This window comes from Sesamum indicum, linkage group LG16, assembly GCF_000512975.1.
Source record: "Sesamum indicum cultivar Zhongzhi No. 13 linkage group LG16, S_indicum_v1.0, whole genome shotgun sequence".
NCBI classification, from domain to species: domain Eukaryota; kingdom Viridiplantae; phylum Streptophyta; class Magnoliopsida; order Lamiales; family Pedaliaceae; genus Sesamum; species Sesamum indicum.
The window spans coordinates 333,124-348,189 of NC_026160.1; the positions used below are offsets into that span (position 1 = coordinate 333,124).

Genomic DNA, 15,066 nt, shown 5'->3' on the forward strand with positions numbered 1-15,066 from the left:
AAGTCTCTAGATACCAAGCTCAGGGAGAAAGCAAAGAATCTGCTTTTATTGTGGTAATGATGCATTTACATGAATTTCATCTTGAATTTCAACGCCCATCCTGCCCAAACACCCTAATCCATAGTTTCTTACACTCTATACTCTTGTCCTGCAGAGTTATCAGCTTGCTGAAGATTTAGGCAGAGCCTTCGCTGACCGAGCAATTTTGCAGACTTTTATAGAGGCTGAGAATAATGTCACAGATGCCCCCCTGAAGGTACATGCTCATTTTGAATTTTCAATTGTTCCGTTATGTAAATAAACCGTGGAACCTCGAAGTTTTATGTTTCACACAATCTCGACATGAGAATCATCTTTCTGGAGCTATTTTCACACCACTGCCTTGAGTTAATATGAAAGTGGTACAATAAAGATAAGCTTGTGTCTGAACCAAAATATTCATACTGATGCAGAACATGCTGAGTCTCTTGAGGTCCATGTATGTTCTGGTTACATTGGACGAGGATGCTGCATTCCTACGATACGGTTACTTAACAACCGAGAATGCTGCGACAGTGAGGAAAGAAGTTGCAAAACTTTGCAGTGAAATCAGACCACATGCACTTGCCTTGGTCAGTTCTCTTGGTATTCCTGATGCTTTTCTGAGTCCCATTGCATTTGACTGGGTTGCAGCAAATTCTTGGTCCCCAGTTCAAAACTAGCTCGAATCCATGCTTCCGTTGCTTTCTGTCTCACTGTGAGAGGATAATGAAATTAAATACTCGTGTCGCTTGTTTAAAATCGTGTAAAGATGGTGGCAACAAGTAGCTTAGGATCAGTGGCCACATTGTTGTAAGATTATTTATGCGAATGAATAAAGAAACATACTGAAATTTTATACAGCAAATGTCTTTCTTTTCTGCACATCGTACTACTATCTGCTCTCTTCCGTTGTCATTATGCTTTAAATGCAACATATCCTTTGTAATTCTGCGCTCGTTGCAATCGCCATGTAATGTCTATTGACTAGTGAGGATTGGTCTTTCACCACTTGGAGAATAAGAAACAGAGTTCAAGTGCGATCTCTGGGGTGAACTCTTATATACTTCAGTGTGAAAACACATACGAGTTTATCATCCCACATCGATTATGTCTATCCTTAGATGCACAAGATAGCCAAGTTTCTTATGTCTATCCTACATGGGTCAAATTGCATATTTATCAAAAGTCAGCTAAAAATTCCTCTATTTTTTAAACATAATCCAAAAACAAAATTCCCCTTCGGTTAGAAGTTAATAGAAGGTGAAGTGGACTTGCGGTTGGTGTGGGGGTATGATTTTTTTTTGTAGATTTTGACATGTTTTTGTTATAAATTGTCAAAAATAGCTGTATATTGTGATTAAAATTATCGCGTTGATCAAATGTACTTGTTTAACTTTATTTTTAATTGATTATTTTTGCATTTTCATCCCTCCTAAAAAGTAAATAATTTTTTTAAATTATATTTTATTAATATAAAAAATATTTGTATTCTTTTTAAATTTATAATTTAAGTAAAAAAATTAAATTAAAAAATCACAATGCAAAAAAAAAAAATACTAAGTTCATTTTTTAAAATTTAAAAATTATGTCAATATAAATGTTAATGAACAATAATATGTATTAACTAATTTAAATGTATTTTAATAAATGATTTATTATAAATAATTTAAATTACTCGTATATGTTATTATAATACTTTTTTTACTAATTTTTAAATTTTAAATTAATTTTTCTTATCATTTTAAAACTTTGCTTTTTCTTAAATTTATTTTAAAATTTAATAAAAAATAATAATTTGAGAGACCGCGTTGGGTAGCACGAGGGTGGAGGGCCTGGTGGTGGGGCGTGGAAGGAGGGCTTGGTAGTTGGGGGTGGGATTAATTCTATTATATTTATAAATAATAATTTTTATTTATATTTTATAATTATAGATATAATACATATCAAAATTGATTAAATCTTAACTCTTAATAATTTAGATCTAACGGTTAAGATGTATTGGTTAAATTTTACGATTGTTGTGCAATAAAAAAAATCCAATGGTCATGAAAATAAGAAATAATTTATAAGTAAATAAGTGTAAAACAATCTTTTGATAAAAAATTTAATGACGTTAGTTTTAATTAACAATGAGGGCAAACGTGCTATATTTAAAAAAAATAGAGAAATTTTTTTTCCTATTATAAATTTTTTTTGCTGAGTTTTGAAAACATATTAGCTAACATGCAATATGGCCATCCTAGATCTTGGACTTGTGCATCAGGTTACACACAAGAAAATTAGTTTTCTTATGTCTATCCTAGATGCAAAAGATAGCCATTCTAAGTGGCAATATATCTGTGACTTTGAGTCATATCATCACTATAGAAAAAAGTTACAGAGTTATTTAATAATTTATTATTTATCAAGTCGGTTTGGTGGTGATGAAAATAAAGCGCAAAGGAGCCAGTTTAAAACGTGGGTGAGGAAATAAGAAGACCTCGGCGTCAACGCCACAGACGGAATTGTGAAACGGGTGGACATTTTTTATATTCGTAATTGTATAGTTCATTGTAATTTTTTACAATTGTACAAAATAAATATTTTATTACATTTGTACCTTTAATTGTAATTTTTTAAATTAATGCAATGTTAATTTTATAATTTTTTGAATTTTTAATATGTTGTTAAAAATTAATTATATATAATTAAATTATACAAATTTATTTAAACGAAAAAAAAGGAAAAAGGCAAAGTTGGAATTTAGAATCACTACTTGGCCACCTTTTCCATTTTTTTGCATTTACTTATTTCAAATCATGACTCGTCATATTTTTATTATACAATTAAAAAAAATTATAATAATATAATTTTTTTTAATAATAAATTATTAAATAACTCGTCATGAACACATATTGACGACCAAGATCTGTCATAAATTGCGATGCAAAATATCAGAATGCAGATGTCACAGAATTCATGGAGAAAGGGGTGATGAGATTTTTGCAATTTTTGTCGCAATATGAGGGGAGACGTCATCATCGCATCTGATACCATCACAGAGTGCATTGTCGCTCGTATGTGGTGAATGAGCTCTAAATCTTCTCAGTTATCTTGACAAACTGTAGCCAAGCTTATTGAAGTAATATCTCGGTAAAGTTGATACTTTCACTACTTGGCCGATAATTTAAGTCACAAATGGAACTTTCGAAGCACCAAATATGTGCCATTCATTAGATGATCCACTCGTCAAATTCTCATTTAAATATATCATTTCGGCATGTGAATTGACAGCGTTTTCCCCCAATCATATTCAAGAATTATCTTTTCTACCCATAAACAGACCCTACCATTATGGGTAGAAGACCCTTTGTGTTGTGTTTCATGTTAGCTTCCAAACGCAGAATTTGGCTTCGTCTGGTCCATCTGTTAAAATGCCGAAGAAATTATTAGATTCAGAGGGCAGAAAGCTACTATATACTGTAAAGTAAATAAACAAAATAAGAAACTAGGCAGCAAAAACCATCTGGCTCTTACAATCGTCTTAAGAGGAATGAGAATCTTTTGTTTTGTTATCGGTTGCTTTGGAGTGCCTAAAGCTGAAAACACTGCTAAGGCCCCGGTCCTTGGTGAGCTGCTCCAGCTCTGCCAGTCTATGTTTCAGCTGCTCGACTTCTCTGGCTAGTTCCTCATCTCTTTGTCTCATCACCTGGCATATTAGAGGAAAGATTAATATATCTATGACGAAATAAAAAGGATATGTCAAACTAGATCAACTTCGACCAATGATTATATATACTTGAATGAGAGCTATCCGTAATTTTAAATACCATGAAGGCTGCTAGATCAACAAATACTATTAGTTTCCATCTGCTCTAACTGAATGAAGCATAGCACAATTTATTAACAGTGGTATAGAAAGTGAACCAACAAACTCTCACAGTCTGCAGCCCTCATGCATGTCTCTGAGATTGAGCACATATGCATGTTGAGGGACAAGCACAAGAACCAAAAAAAAGATCTATTTTCAATGTGAAGATGGACCTCTAGTTCCTGCTTGCGCAGTTCTTCTTTTCTGGCTTCTGATCTGGAACTTCTTTGCACTTCAAAAACTACTGCAACACCTGCAACCTAATAAGAGCAAGGAGAAGCCTTCAGTTGGAATTCAGATATTGAGAAGAAAAGGACAAGGCATTTGAAGGAGCAATACACACATATGCATGTGAGTGCAACAACCAGTTAAATTTTAGCTAAGAAAATGTGAGTGAGAAAGAACTTGGGGCTGACATGGAGCAGTCTCCATGATGCTATTGTGCACATGATTGCTAGCAAGAGTATTTGCACAGACAACAGCGAAAATGCATGAATGCATTTTTGTCAAGAAGACAGGAAAAGAGAGAAGCAACTCAATTACCAAGTCAGCGGACTCATAACATGTCTATAAGACAGAATCAATACAGGGGAAGTTACATGATAAAATATGGGTCAAAGATCTGGATGGCTTATGATAACAGAAGATGATGAAGACGGACATAATCAATAAGCATCAACCATAACAAAATCAAACTTATACTCTTATAAGTTAATTTTAGTGTTATCAAAGGTAAGCAACCACATCTACAAGCCACACGACCTATCAATCTGCCTATGCCATGAGTCCTGGAGAAGCTTTCCAGAAGCTTGAGAAGACAAGTGATTGATAAAAAGGAGGAAACAAATCCAAAAAAGTAGAAATTACAGGAACAAATCCAGAAAAGTGGATATTACTTTTGCATTTTCACATTAAAAAATTTCCCATCATATTTCACACTAGACAGAATCCATTTAATCATCTTTAGTAATCATGGAAACTGCGGCAGTAAAACCCAGTGGTAAAACTCCCATATTCTCAATGCAAGAAATATAGATAAAGCACTAGGCTCATCCACCCAGCTACAAAACTCCTTGTGTCTCCAGCGATTCAAATAAATTGAAAAATTTACATTCTTTTCATTGTATAATTTGGTTGAGTGAAAGTAGATCAGGATAGTTGTGATAAAAAGAGACATGCTTTTGCGCTACATGGTCATGTTACCAGAAGAAACATCAAATGCAGAAGGAAAAGTTAATGCTTCATGTTATTATCCTGAATTTCATGGCGAAAATTCATATGTATAGTACATGTATTCTGTGGCTTCAGCCATCCCAAATAAATTATTTTCAAAGAAAATTAGCATTACCGTGAATACAAAGAGTTCGCCTAGAAGGTCTGCAGCAGCCTGAACAGCTTTTTCTTCATTAAGCGGACGAATCGCAACATCTGTTGCATGACCATATATACGTCTTTGCAAAGTTGTTGTTAACCGATGATTAGCCTGTTAAAGAATCACAGACAGTGAGGGTTTAAAGTCATAAGGTTCGCATTCTGAACATACATGTTCCTATTATTTAGCATAAAACTGTTCTTTCATCCCACATGAGGTAGAAAAAAGACCATTTAAAAGACAACCCAAATACACAAATCAGAATAGAGAAACTTCATAAGAAAAACAACTCGATTTTAGAATAAGCATCCCTCAACGTGTCCATACTTTGCAATGTATTTTATTTTATTTTTTTAAAATGTAGGATATTGCTTTAGAAATTTTGCAAAAGAAAGTTTATTATTTCTTAAAGTTATCCACAATCAAGCACTCCAAGATGTTAATTACATGGAAAAATTACGTTTTTGTCCAGTACATGTGAGAACTGCCCATCCCATTTTTTATTACATTTCGTTATCACCAGTAATGGAAGGTCCACAAATTATCAGCGAAGAGCAAAGTCAATGGCTGAGAATTGGTATTTCACACCATTGACATCTAAAGTGTTTGAAAACTAGACCATGAAACTTGAGATGTTTTACCTTTACTGTTAAACATTATAGTCCTAATTTGCATTGCATAACAATCATCTTATGCAGAAGCTTTATCCATAAAACTTCAGCATGTACACAACCACAAGGATGTTCATGTTCTAATTGTTCCCAAATATCTTCGGCATCAAAGGTTGCGAAAGCTGAGTGGCTCACCTTCAGTTCAACATTGTTATGGCTATTCTAATTCCCAAACAGATTCAGTAGGCTCTAGAAACTATTATCTTATTCAAGCTACTTTTGTTGACTACTTCGGCTATACTTAATATTATGAGGCCACTGACATTGCTTCCAAATAAGGACTATTTGTCCATGAATGGGATCAGCAATGACAAATGGACCAAGCGACAGATAAGCAATTTCAGTATCCGTAAAGCATTTTTTGCATCCCAATGATTGGCATCTTATAACCTAACACGTGACAGACATCGCTTGGAACTTTTTTGCAATACATTGATCGAAATTCTCAACTATGAAAAAGATAACTCTTACTAGTATAGAAGAAGATAGTTTGCAAAGAAAACTTAAGTTCGTAACAAAGTTCAAGAACCAGGTTAGCTACCATCCCCTCTGGTCTATGCCAAATGGCATGTTCCTCATGGTGAAACCCCACTCATAGGTTGTATTAAATTGTAAATAATTGGACTACCACAGAGATGAGACTCCAGAATTTATCGGACTTAAGAATGAAACAAAAAACACGAAGACTAAATTGTCCTAAGACAGGATATGCATATACTTAATCATGTTCATTGCACTTATGCAAGGGGGATTAGTTTAGAAATTAATTTAACAATGATAAACTCGCAGACTCATCACACAACATTTGCATCTACAATCTATTTGAATGTAAGCTGCAGTATTGGCTTAGATAAAATATCAGATAAACATGGTATGAAGAAACTTGTCGTCTATCATTCTTACATTAGTTATTGTTTGGCTTAATTTGCTGGCAACTTTTCCTTGAACGAACAATTCCAACAAAAACAGACAAGACAATACCATTTTTCTCAAATAACCACCAACATTACGCGAAAAGAGAGAGAGTACTACAAAAACCAGGAAAATATAAAGACAATTCACCAAAAAAGACCAATAGAAAAGGAAAGAAACTTGGGTCAAGTATTTCTTAGGGTTAAATACAATTTAACCTGTATTTCTTATTGATGGCGACCACCCATGAATGCTCTACATTCATGCTCAAACAATCAGTTCCCTTGTTCTACATATATTGCATGTATTTGTTTAACTTAACGGTGTCTGAGTGTGAATTTAAAGTTTAACATCACAAGTAAATAACATCAATAGAAAATGAGCAGCGGTAAAGGTGTGCATCCCTCATAAATCGACCTGTCTTCAGACGGGTTTTTCTCTATAATTCACAATTGTGCTTTCTGTGTGCTCAAATTTGGGCGAGAGAAGAACCTGGGCAATGTTGATAATGGATTGCCTGAACCTGGGGTGCAAGCCAGCCCCTTTCTTTATGCGATTCCCAATGGGTTTGCAAAGTGTCTTCAGCGCAAGTGTGCCGAGCTTAAATACCGGCAATATCATTCCCGCAGCTCAACCTACGCTCCGTTCTATTCACACAAATATTAATCAGATTGCAGAGCATCTATGGCTGGAGGGAGGATTCTTTTACGAGGACATATCCCCTGCGTACCAGGTGCTTGATGTTTCGTCTGACAAAGGGGAGTGTTTTCTTTTGTTTTTTCTTTTTTCTTTTTTCTTGGGTTTTTTTTTTTTTTTGAAGGGTTAAATTCATTTTCTCTTCTCCCGCAGTAGAGGTGCACGCTGCGATTTCGATTTTTTTAAATATATTTTCAAATTAAATTATTATTAGTGATCTTATAAAAAAAATTAAAATTATTACTTTTAAAACTAAAATGAACAGTGCAATTTTGTGTGATATTGGGCGAGTTTAATATCTATACTAATATATTAAAAAAAAAAATCTCTTCACACTCACAAATGGCGGTTAATTGTACCGCTGCACTATTTTTTATGTCAAAAATACTCTTCATGACAAAATAACTAACTTATTTAATTTTTTAAAATTTATATTAATTGGTAATTTTTTTCTTTCTTTCTTTTTATTATGTAATGTACTAATTTATATATTTTACTCTTATTTATAATATATTTTAAAAATATGAAATTATCATATGCACGCAGGAACGACAATGGCACGACAACTAGTTTATAATAAAAATAAGACATTGAGACTAACAAAAACAAAAAATTGAAACAAGTATTTGTATGTAACAAGCAAGAAAAACCAACATTATGCATCATACACCACCTACATTGCGGTTCGATTTTTTATGATTTTTTTAAGTTTCAGATTAAAACCAAACTAATAATACGGTGTAATTTTACTCTAAATTTAAAATTATAATTTAAAAAATAAATTATAAAAAACGATACGATCAAATTTAATTGGGGCGATTTTGGACAATTTTAAATTTTTGAATCACCCCTACTCTCTAGTGGTGTAAAAAGTACTCCTCTGATATTAAAATCATTAAATGCCCACTTGAATTGAAACTTCAATTTGGATGGAAATAAATAGTGGTTGTTGAATAAATTTTAATTTTAAATTTTAGAATAAAATCGGATCTTTATGAAAGATTAAATATATTATTTTCTAAATTTTTTATTATTTTGATTTTGCTAACATTGAGTTTTTTAATTTTTTTTGGAAAAATCATCTCTCTGAAGGTTTTAACCACTCATCATGACTCCAAAATAGAATTTCATTAGCTCTTAGCAGTGTTTCATCCCACAATCACGTTGCCAAATCTCTAAAGATACTTGTGGGAGAGTAAGAAGTGTTTCTCAAAACTCATACACTGTCAACACAAAATTCACTCTCTCAACGTACCAGATGAAGAAAGCGAATGACCCTTTAATGGTTGTAAGAATTTAACCGTTATAAACATTAAGTGGCCTAATTAAAATTTATAATATTATAATAAATTTAATTATATATTGGCCACATAAATTTATAAAATGTAACAGTCAAATACTTATTAAACCTCATAAAAGTATAATTAAAATATTAATAATAATGGAGCCATAAATCTCAAATAAATATCAAATTAAACTGGAATGTTAGGATTAAATAAATTATTAGAAATAATTTGATAATGTAGAAAATTTTAAAACATATTTCCAATGTGCTAATATTTATGATGTTTGATGAAATTTTATAATATTTGAACGAAAGCTTAAAATTATCAGCTTTGTACTCACTATATTTTTTTAAAAAGTTAAAAACTTATAAAAAAATTGAACGGGGTGGATGAAGTCCATAAAAAAAATTAAAAAATTATAATTTTTAATCTGCAAGGTCATTGTGATCAGTTCACCACAAAAAATGGATGAAAATCTAACAAATTAGGTTAATTGTTAGACGACAGTTACAATCAGTGGATATTAATAATTTTTCAAATAATAAAAAAATATTTATAATTATGTCAAATCTCATGAGAGATGGTCGTAAATTACAGTTTTGTTTATTCAAATAGTCACACAATGTGGTTTGCTTATGTCCCCTCCTGGTCGTGGTTAGGGTCGCGCTGAAGGACATGGTGTTCCGCCAACCCAGGTTTAGACTTGAAGGTGCCCAAAGAGACTAAGGACTTCAAGGCTGGCGAGTCTAAATTTTAATTAATTATTATTTAAATTATATATCTTGTTAAGAGCAGAGTATGACAATAAAGGTTGAATGCTTCTTTTCTAAAATGTTACGATAATTTATTCGTGAACTCTTTTTTTTTTAGCTTATTCCAATTTTGACATAAGAGTAATTTTGATTTAGGATTAAATATACTTTCGACCCTGAAATGTCCATATAGACGTATTCATCTTCTAAACTGTAAAAGATAACAAAATGGACCCTCATAATAAGGACCAAAAGTTTTATGATTAAATGCGCTTTTATTTACGTTCCTTGAAATATGTGTGGTAAAATTCCTCCTCTAAAACATAAATTTAACTATTACAAAATATTTTATTTGAAATAAATATCACCCAAAAATGATGATTTTCATAACGAGTGAGAACTTTGTACTGACTTGATAAAATTTACAATTCCTATATTTTTTTATATAATTGTTTAAAAATTTACATAATTTTTTCATGTAATGTTATATGTATTGAGCTTTTTTTATAATAATATTATCAATAAATTTTAAAATATTATATCGAATATATATGTACTGCAAAATATAAATATCTATACATATAATTAATCTATAACGCCCTATAATTTTATGAGTAATGATATGATGTATTCTCCATATATATAAAAGTAATTGTATATAAAATATATAACATATATAACATTTTTTTAAAAAAAATTATATGAATTATAATGCATACAATTACATCAAATTTATGCATATTTATATGTATTTTTAACATAAATAATTTACATTGTAAAACATATTTGCATATATTGAGCATGAGAATATTTTTTATATTATATAATTTATAAAAAGCAATAAATTTTAAACATTAATTAAACATTTGAGTAAAATTTTAAAAACACTAAAAATAGTCATGAGGGAGATTTTTTAATACAACATATTTTAGGAAATAAAATGAGGAGCATAGGACGTAAATGAAGGGCACTTATTTCATGTCAATTCCAAATTACTTTAGAGGATGAATACGATTATAAGCATATTTTACAGATATAAAATGTATTTAATTCGAGTTTTAATTTATGTAATTTATTTTGTTTAAAAAAAAAATATATATATATATATATATATAGTTTTCAGCCTAACTTGCTTGCGGTAACGATAACGACTAAATTTGGCAGTAGTAGTATATGTGGGGAGTCATCTTTAATGGTCATTGATAATGAATGCTGCCCTACCCACACACTGTCACTCAATTATTAGCATGAACCTATCAAGCCCCACTCATTGACGAATACCAACTATTGATTATACATTGTAAATAAAACCTAATTCAGTAGGCGAAATTGAGGCCCATAATTTTAGAGGTAACGGGTTTTAATCCTATTATATGTGTGGATGTTGTTTGCTGCATAGTAGAAGTTACTGTCCATTGCAATAGTATGTGTTATTGAGTAGAATATGATTATTGTAATAATTTTTGTTTGATATTGATGTCGACAGGAATGGTTGTAATTGCAATCGATTTATTTTAATTAATAATAATTTATCGCTCTTACTTCAAAAAAAAAAAACTATGGACTACACATTAGTTGCATGTGCATAATTTAATTTTTTTAATTTTTATTTAATTATATGAAAGAGACTAAAAAAATGGATAATTATTCGATCTTTACTGAGATTTGATGTAACTGTACGTAAACTTTTTGTGGTTTGAGAAATTATGTCAATACCCCTAAAAAAATTTTCCCCGTCTAACAAGTAGATTTCTCCATTAATCAAAATTCACCGAATTTCCTAACTTTAGGAGAAAAAAATTGAATGAATATCCATACTTACCATCCATAGACTTATTACTAACTTAATACAGATCAAACAAATTTTTTTTACAAAACTACCCTTATAACAGTAAAGATATATTTCTTTACATCCAATACTATGTGTGTGAAGATTTATAAGGATAGTTTGGTTATGATAAGATTTACTTGATCTGCAGTTAAGTTACCTTGTAATAAGTCAATCGGGATTTTATATATGGATTTTCATTCAATTGTTTTGTTAACATGAGCAAATTCGATAAATTTTAACTAGCAAAGAGATTTATTTGTTAGAAGTATACAAAAGTCAGAAATACGAGGTGTAATTTTTTCAAATCACAAAAATTATAATATGAAATTTTAAAAGAGAACAATGTAATTATCCTTATAAAGAAACCAAAGAACTTATCAGAACTCATAAGTATGCTTAAAGATAGTTTAATCAATATACATTTTTCAACGTTGATAAATGAGCATTGCCGACTGCATATAGAACTCAGAAAAGCTTATAACTATTCCTTCACTTCCAATTTTCTTTACTTGAATCAAACCAGTTCTGAATTAATTGTCGTCCAGCCCCGTGAGCACCGAGCCCGTTACTAAATTCCAAAGTACTACAGGAAGTGATATCAACACTTTGTCTGTTTGTCAACAGAGAATAACCAAGATTGCTCACTAAATGCCAACAAGCAGATTCTAGGAATAGTTGTTATGTTGAGGATAAAGATCCCTAATAAAGAACAGGGCTGCTAGTAATGATGTTTGACTTTTTTTCTTATCTGCAATGCGAAGAACCATTTCTAGTGCACAACTTATAAAAACAGGTGTGATAACAATTGGTATCTTTGTAGAAGTGGCGTTTAACAAATCAATATTTCCCAGCCATATGGATTCGATGTGGATATTTCTAGTGTGGTGTATTGGTATTTTGGGACCGGTGCTATTTCTTTTCTGTCGCCAGCGGTGTTCCACCTCCGGGGGGTTGCCGCCTGGTCCTCCGGGATGGCCGGTGGTCGGCAACATGTTTGATCTTGGTTCCATGCCGCACAAAACCGTAGCCGGGCTAAAGAAAGATTATGGCCCCGTTGTTTGGCTAAGGATTGGCTCGATCAACACTGTGGCGTTGCTTACTGCCAAAGCTGCTGCGGAGCTGTTCAAGAACCATGACGCCAACTTTGCAGAGCGCACAATCACGGAGGTGATGAAAGTCCATGACTTCCACAAGACGGCCCTTTCGCTGTCCCCTTATGGTTCCTACTGGCGTGTGATGAAGCGCATAATGACTGTTGAGATGCTGGTCCAGAAGAGGATCAAAGAAACGGAGCCCATCAGGCGCCGCTGCATCGGCGACATGGTGGAATGGATCAACAAAGAAGCCAAAGCAGCAGCTGGAGGAGAATCGGGCAGGATTCATGTGGCGAGGTTTGTGTTTCTAGCATCGTTCAACATGTTGGGGAACCTCATGTTGTCGAGAGACCTGGTGAGCCCTGAGTCGGTGGAGGGCTCGGAATTCTTTGCCGCCATGATTGAGCTGATGGAGTGGTCGGGGCACCCGAATATTGTGGATCTGTTTCCATGGCTGAAGTGGCTCGATCCTCAAGGTTTGAGACGGAACGCTGAACGTGGGATGGCGAGAACACTCAAAATCGTCGGACGATTTGTGGCGGAGAGGCTTAAAGAAAGGCAATTGGGCGGCGGGGCGGGAAAGGACTTCCTGGAAGTGCTCTTGGAATGTGAAGGAAACAGAAACGATGATCAGCGACATAACATTTCTGAACACGAACTGAATGTGATCATTACGGTAAGGAAAATCCTTTCAACCATTCAAACAAATAGTACATGCAATCGCTACAAACATTTCTCATTCTTCTGTTTTCTTATATATTGGATTGTAAATGATCGCAGGAAGTGTTCCTGGCTGGTTCAGAAACAACGAGCAGTAGCATTGAATGGGCGATGGTTGAGCTGCTCAGCCACCCGGAAATCATGAGAAAGGCCAAAAACGAGCTAGCCCGGGTGGTTGGAAAGAGCAACAAATTCGAAGAGAGCCACATCGAGAGTTTGCCATACTTGCAAGCCGTGTTGAAGGAGACTCTGCGACTCCATCCTCCAATCCCATTCCTAGTTCCCCGGAGAGCAATTCAAGAAACAAATTTCATGGGGTATCAGATTCCCAAGAACACCCAACTTTTCGTGAATGCTTGGTCGATAGGAAGGGATCCAGAGTGCTGGGACGACCCGTTATCCTTCAAGCCCGAGAGATTTTTAGGCTCGAAAATCGACTACAAGGGACAAAATTTTGAGCTGATACCGTTTGGAGCAGGCCGGCGGATCTGCGCTGGAATTCCCCTGGCTCACAGGATGCTTCACCTACTGCTCGGATCATTGCTGCATGAATTTGACTGGCGCGTTGATGAGATTGGAAAGAACGCAATGACGGATACGAGAGAGAGAATGGGGGTGACAGTCAGGAAAGTGGTGCCATTGGAAGCAATACCACGAAGGTGTTCGACAAATTTCCCATCTGAATAATGGATCACTGCAGCGACACTTGCTTCTATTTAATGAGTTAATAATGGATTAAATTTATTAGCTTTTGTTGGGAATTGGAATTTCTACTTTAAAAGCATTTTCTATTCAGTTAATTTATACAAGCCGTGTATAACTTCTTTTCAATAAAACAAAGTGATAATGACTGATTACTGATTTATTGCAAATTAAATAAATATTTTTTTTGATTAAACTATTCTTATAATAATGAAGATATACTTCTTCACATGCATTAATGTTTGAAGATGTATAATAGTAATTTTATCGTCAAAAGATTTATTTGACCTGAAATAAGTCAAGTAATAAGTTAATTGGGGATAAATAAGGATTTCTTTTATCCGATTTTTAATTAGTTTCAATAAATTAGATAAATTTGGACCAACAAAGGACTTATTTACTAGACAGAAGCAAACTCTAAGGGTACTAGATGTAATTTTTGAAAGCATAAACGGTCTACGTGTAATTACACTAAACCTCAAACAAGAAGAGTGTAATTATTTCTAAAATCAATGACACAATTTTTATATATATAATTTACATATATATATATATTAAATCAAACATAATACAATAAAATTTAAAATAAAAAATAGCTGCTATGTTTCAGGTACTTAGTTTAATACAAATTTATTTTGCTTATAAGAGTAGATGTCCTTTTGGTTTTAGGCCTCTTTTACTTGCTTGTATAAGAAAATTTTGGATTAGAAACTACAGAAGGTGAAAATTTTTAAACAATTCGCTATTTACAAATAATAGGATTGTTTTCTAAATTATAGTTATGAAAATGATTGTGACTATTATGACATTTTTGCCCTTGAACAAGACAAAATGTCTTATTAATACTAGGAGTTGCAAATGGGTGGTCGGATCCAAACGAGTTGGGTCGAATCAACGAATTGAAAATTAATTGAGTTGCAAATGGATCAGGTTGGGTCGAAAATACCCATTTTTTTATATTTATATTTACAAAATATAAAAATTTTAGATAATAACAATAAGATGATAATATTTTCAAATACATTGTAATATAATATAACACGATTAAATTTGAAAGGTTTGCAAAGTATTAGAAAATATCGTATTTTTCGAAACAAATCATGAGATGAATAGTTGTGCAATCAATTTCTCCATGATTCTTCCTAAAATTGAATTGTGA

General features: G+C 32.8%; 3 protein-coding genes across 3 annotated transcripts in view; 2 read left to right on the forward strand and 1 right to left on the reverse strand.

The window, feature by feature from the left end:
• LOC105178460 (acyl-coenzyme A oxidase 3, peroxisomal) overlaps nucleotides 1-903 on the forward strand; it is a 4,865-nt gene extending 3,962 nt beyond the window's left edge. The window contains exons 11-13 of the mRNA XM_011101927.2: nucleotides 1-53; nucleotides 155-256; nucleotides 453-903. The exon at nucleotides 1-53 is cut by the window's left edge and continues 49 nt beyond it. Coding sequence (XP_011100229.1) covers nucleotides 1-53; nucleotides 155-256; nucleotides 453-701 — 404 coding nt within the window. The 3' untranslated portion in view covers nucleotides 702-903. The remainder of the gene's footprint in view (nucleotides 54-154; nucleotides 257-452) is intronic.
• LOC105178461 (optic atrophy 3 protein homolog) lies at nucleotides 3,083-7,636 on the reverse strand. Its single transcript, XM_011101929.2, has 5 exons — nucleotides 7,319-7,636; nucleotides 5,220-5,354; nucleotides 4,045-4,131; nucleotides 3,538-3,709; nucleotides 3,083-3,426 (listed from the first exon to the last, which is right to left on the reverse strand). The coding sequence occupies exons 1-4, from the start codon at nucleotides 7,445-7,447 to the stop codon at nucleotides 3,545-3,547; spliced, it is 516 nt and encodes a 171-aa protein (XP_011100231.1). The 5' UTR covers nucleotides 7,448-7,636; the 3' UTR covers nucleotides 3,083-3,426; nucleotides 3,538-3,544.
• Nucleotides 11,926-14,070, forward strand: LOC105178462 (cytochrome P450 76A2-like). Its single transcript, XM_011101930.2, has 2 exons — nucleotides 11,926-13,161; nucleotides 13,266-14,070. The coding sequence occupies exons 1-2, from the start codon at nucleotides 12,145-12,147 to the stop codon at nucleotides 13,890-13,892; spliced, it is 1,644 nt and encodes a 547-aa protein (XP_011100232.1). The 5' UTR covers nucleotides 11,926-12,144; the 3' UTR covers nucleotides 13,893-14,070.

Coding starts and splice junctions, on each gene's coding strand:
- LOC105178462 (XM_011101930.2), top strand. CDS start 12,145: ATGCGAAGAACCATTTCTAGTGCACAACTTATAAAAACAGGTGTGATA. Junction 13,162..13,265: donor AACTGAATGTGATCATTACG/GTAAGGAAAATC, acceptor AAATGATCGCAG/GAAGTGTTCCTGGCTGGTTC.
- LOC105178461 (XM_011101929.2), bottom strand. CDS start 7,447: ATGATATTGCCGGTATTTAAGCTCGGCACACTTGCGCTGAAGACACTT. Junction 5,355..7,318: donor CCATTATCAACATTGCCCAG/GTTCTTCTCTCG, acceptor ATTCTTTAACAG/GCTAATCATCGGTTAACAAC. Junction 3,710..4,044: donor TGCGCAAGCAGGAACTAGAG/GTCCATCTTCAC, acceptor CTAATATGCCAG/GTGATGAGACAAAGAGATGA.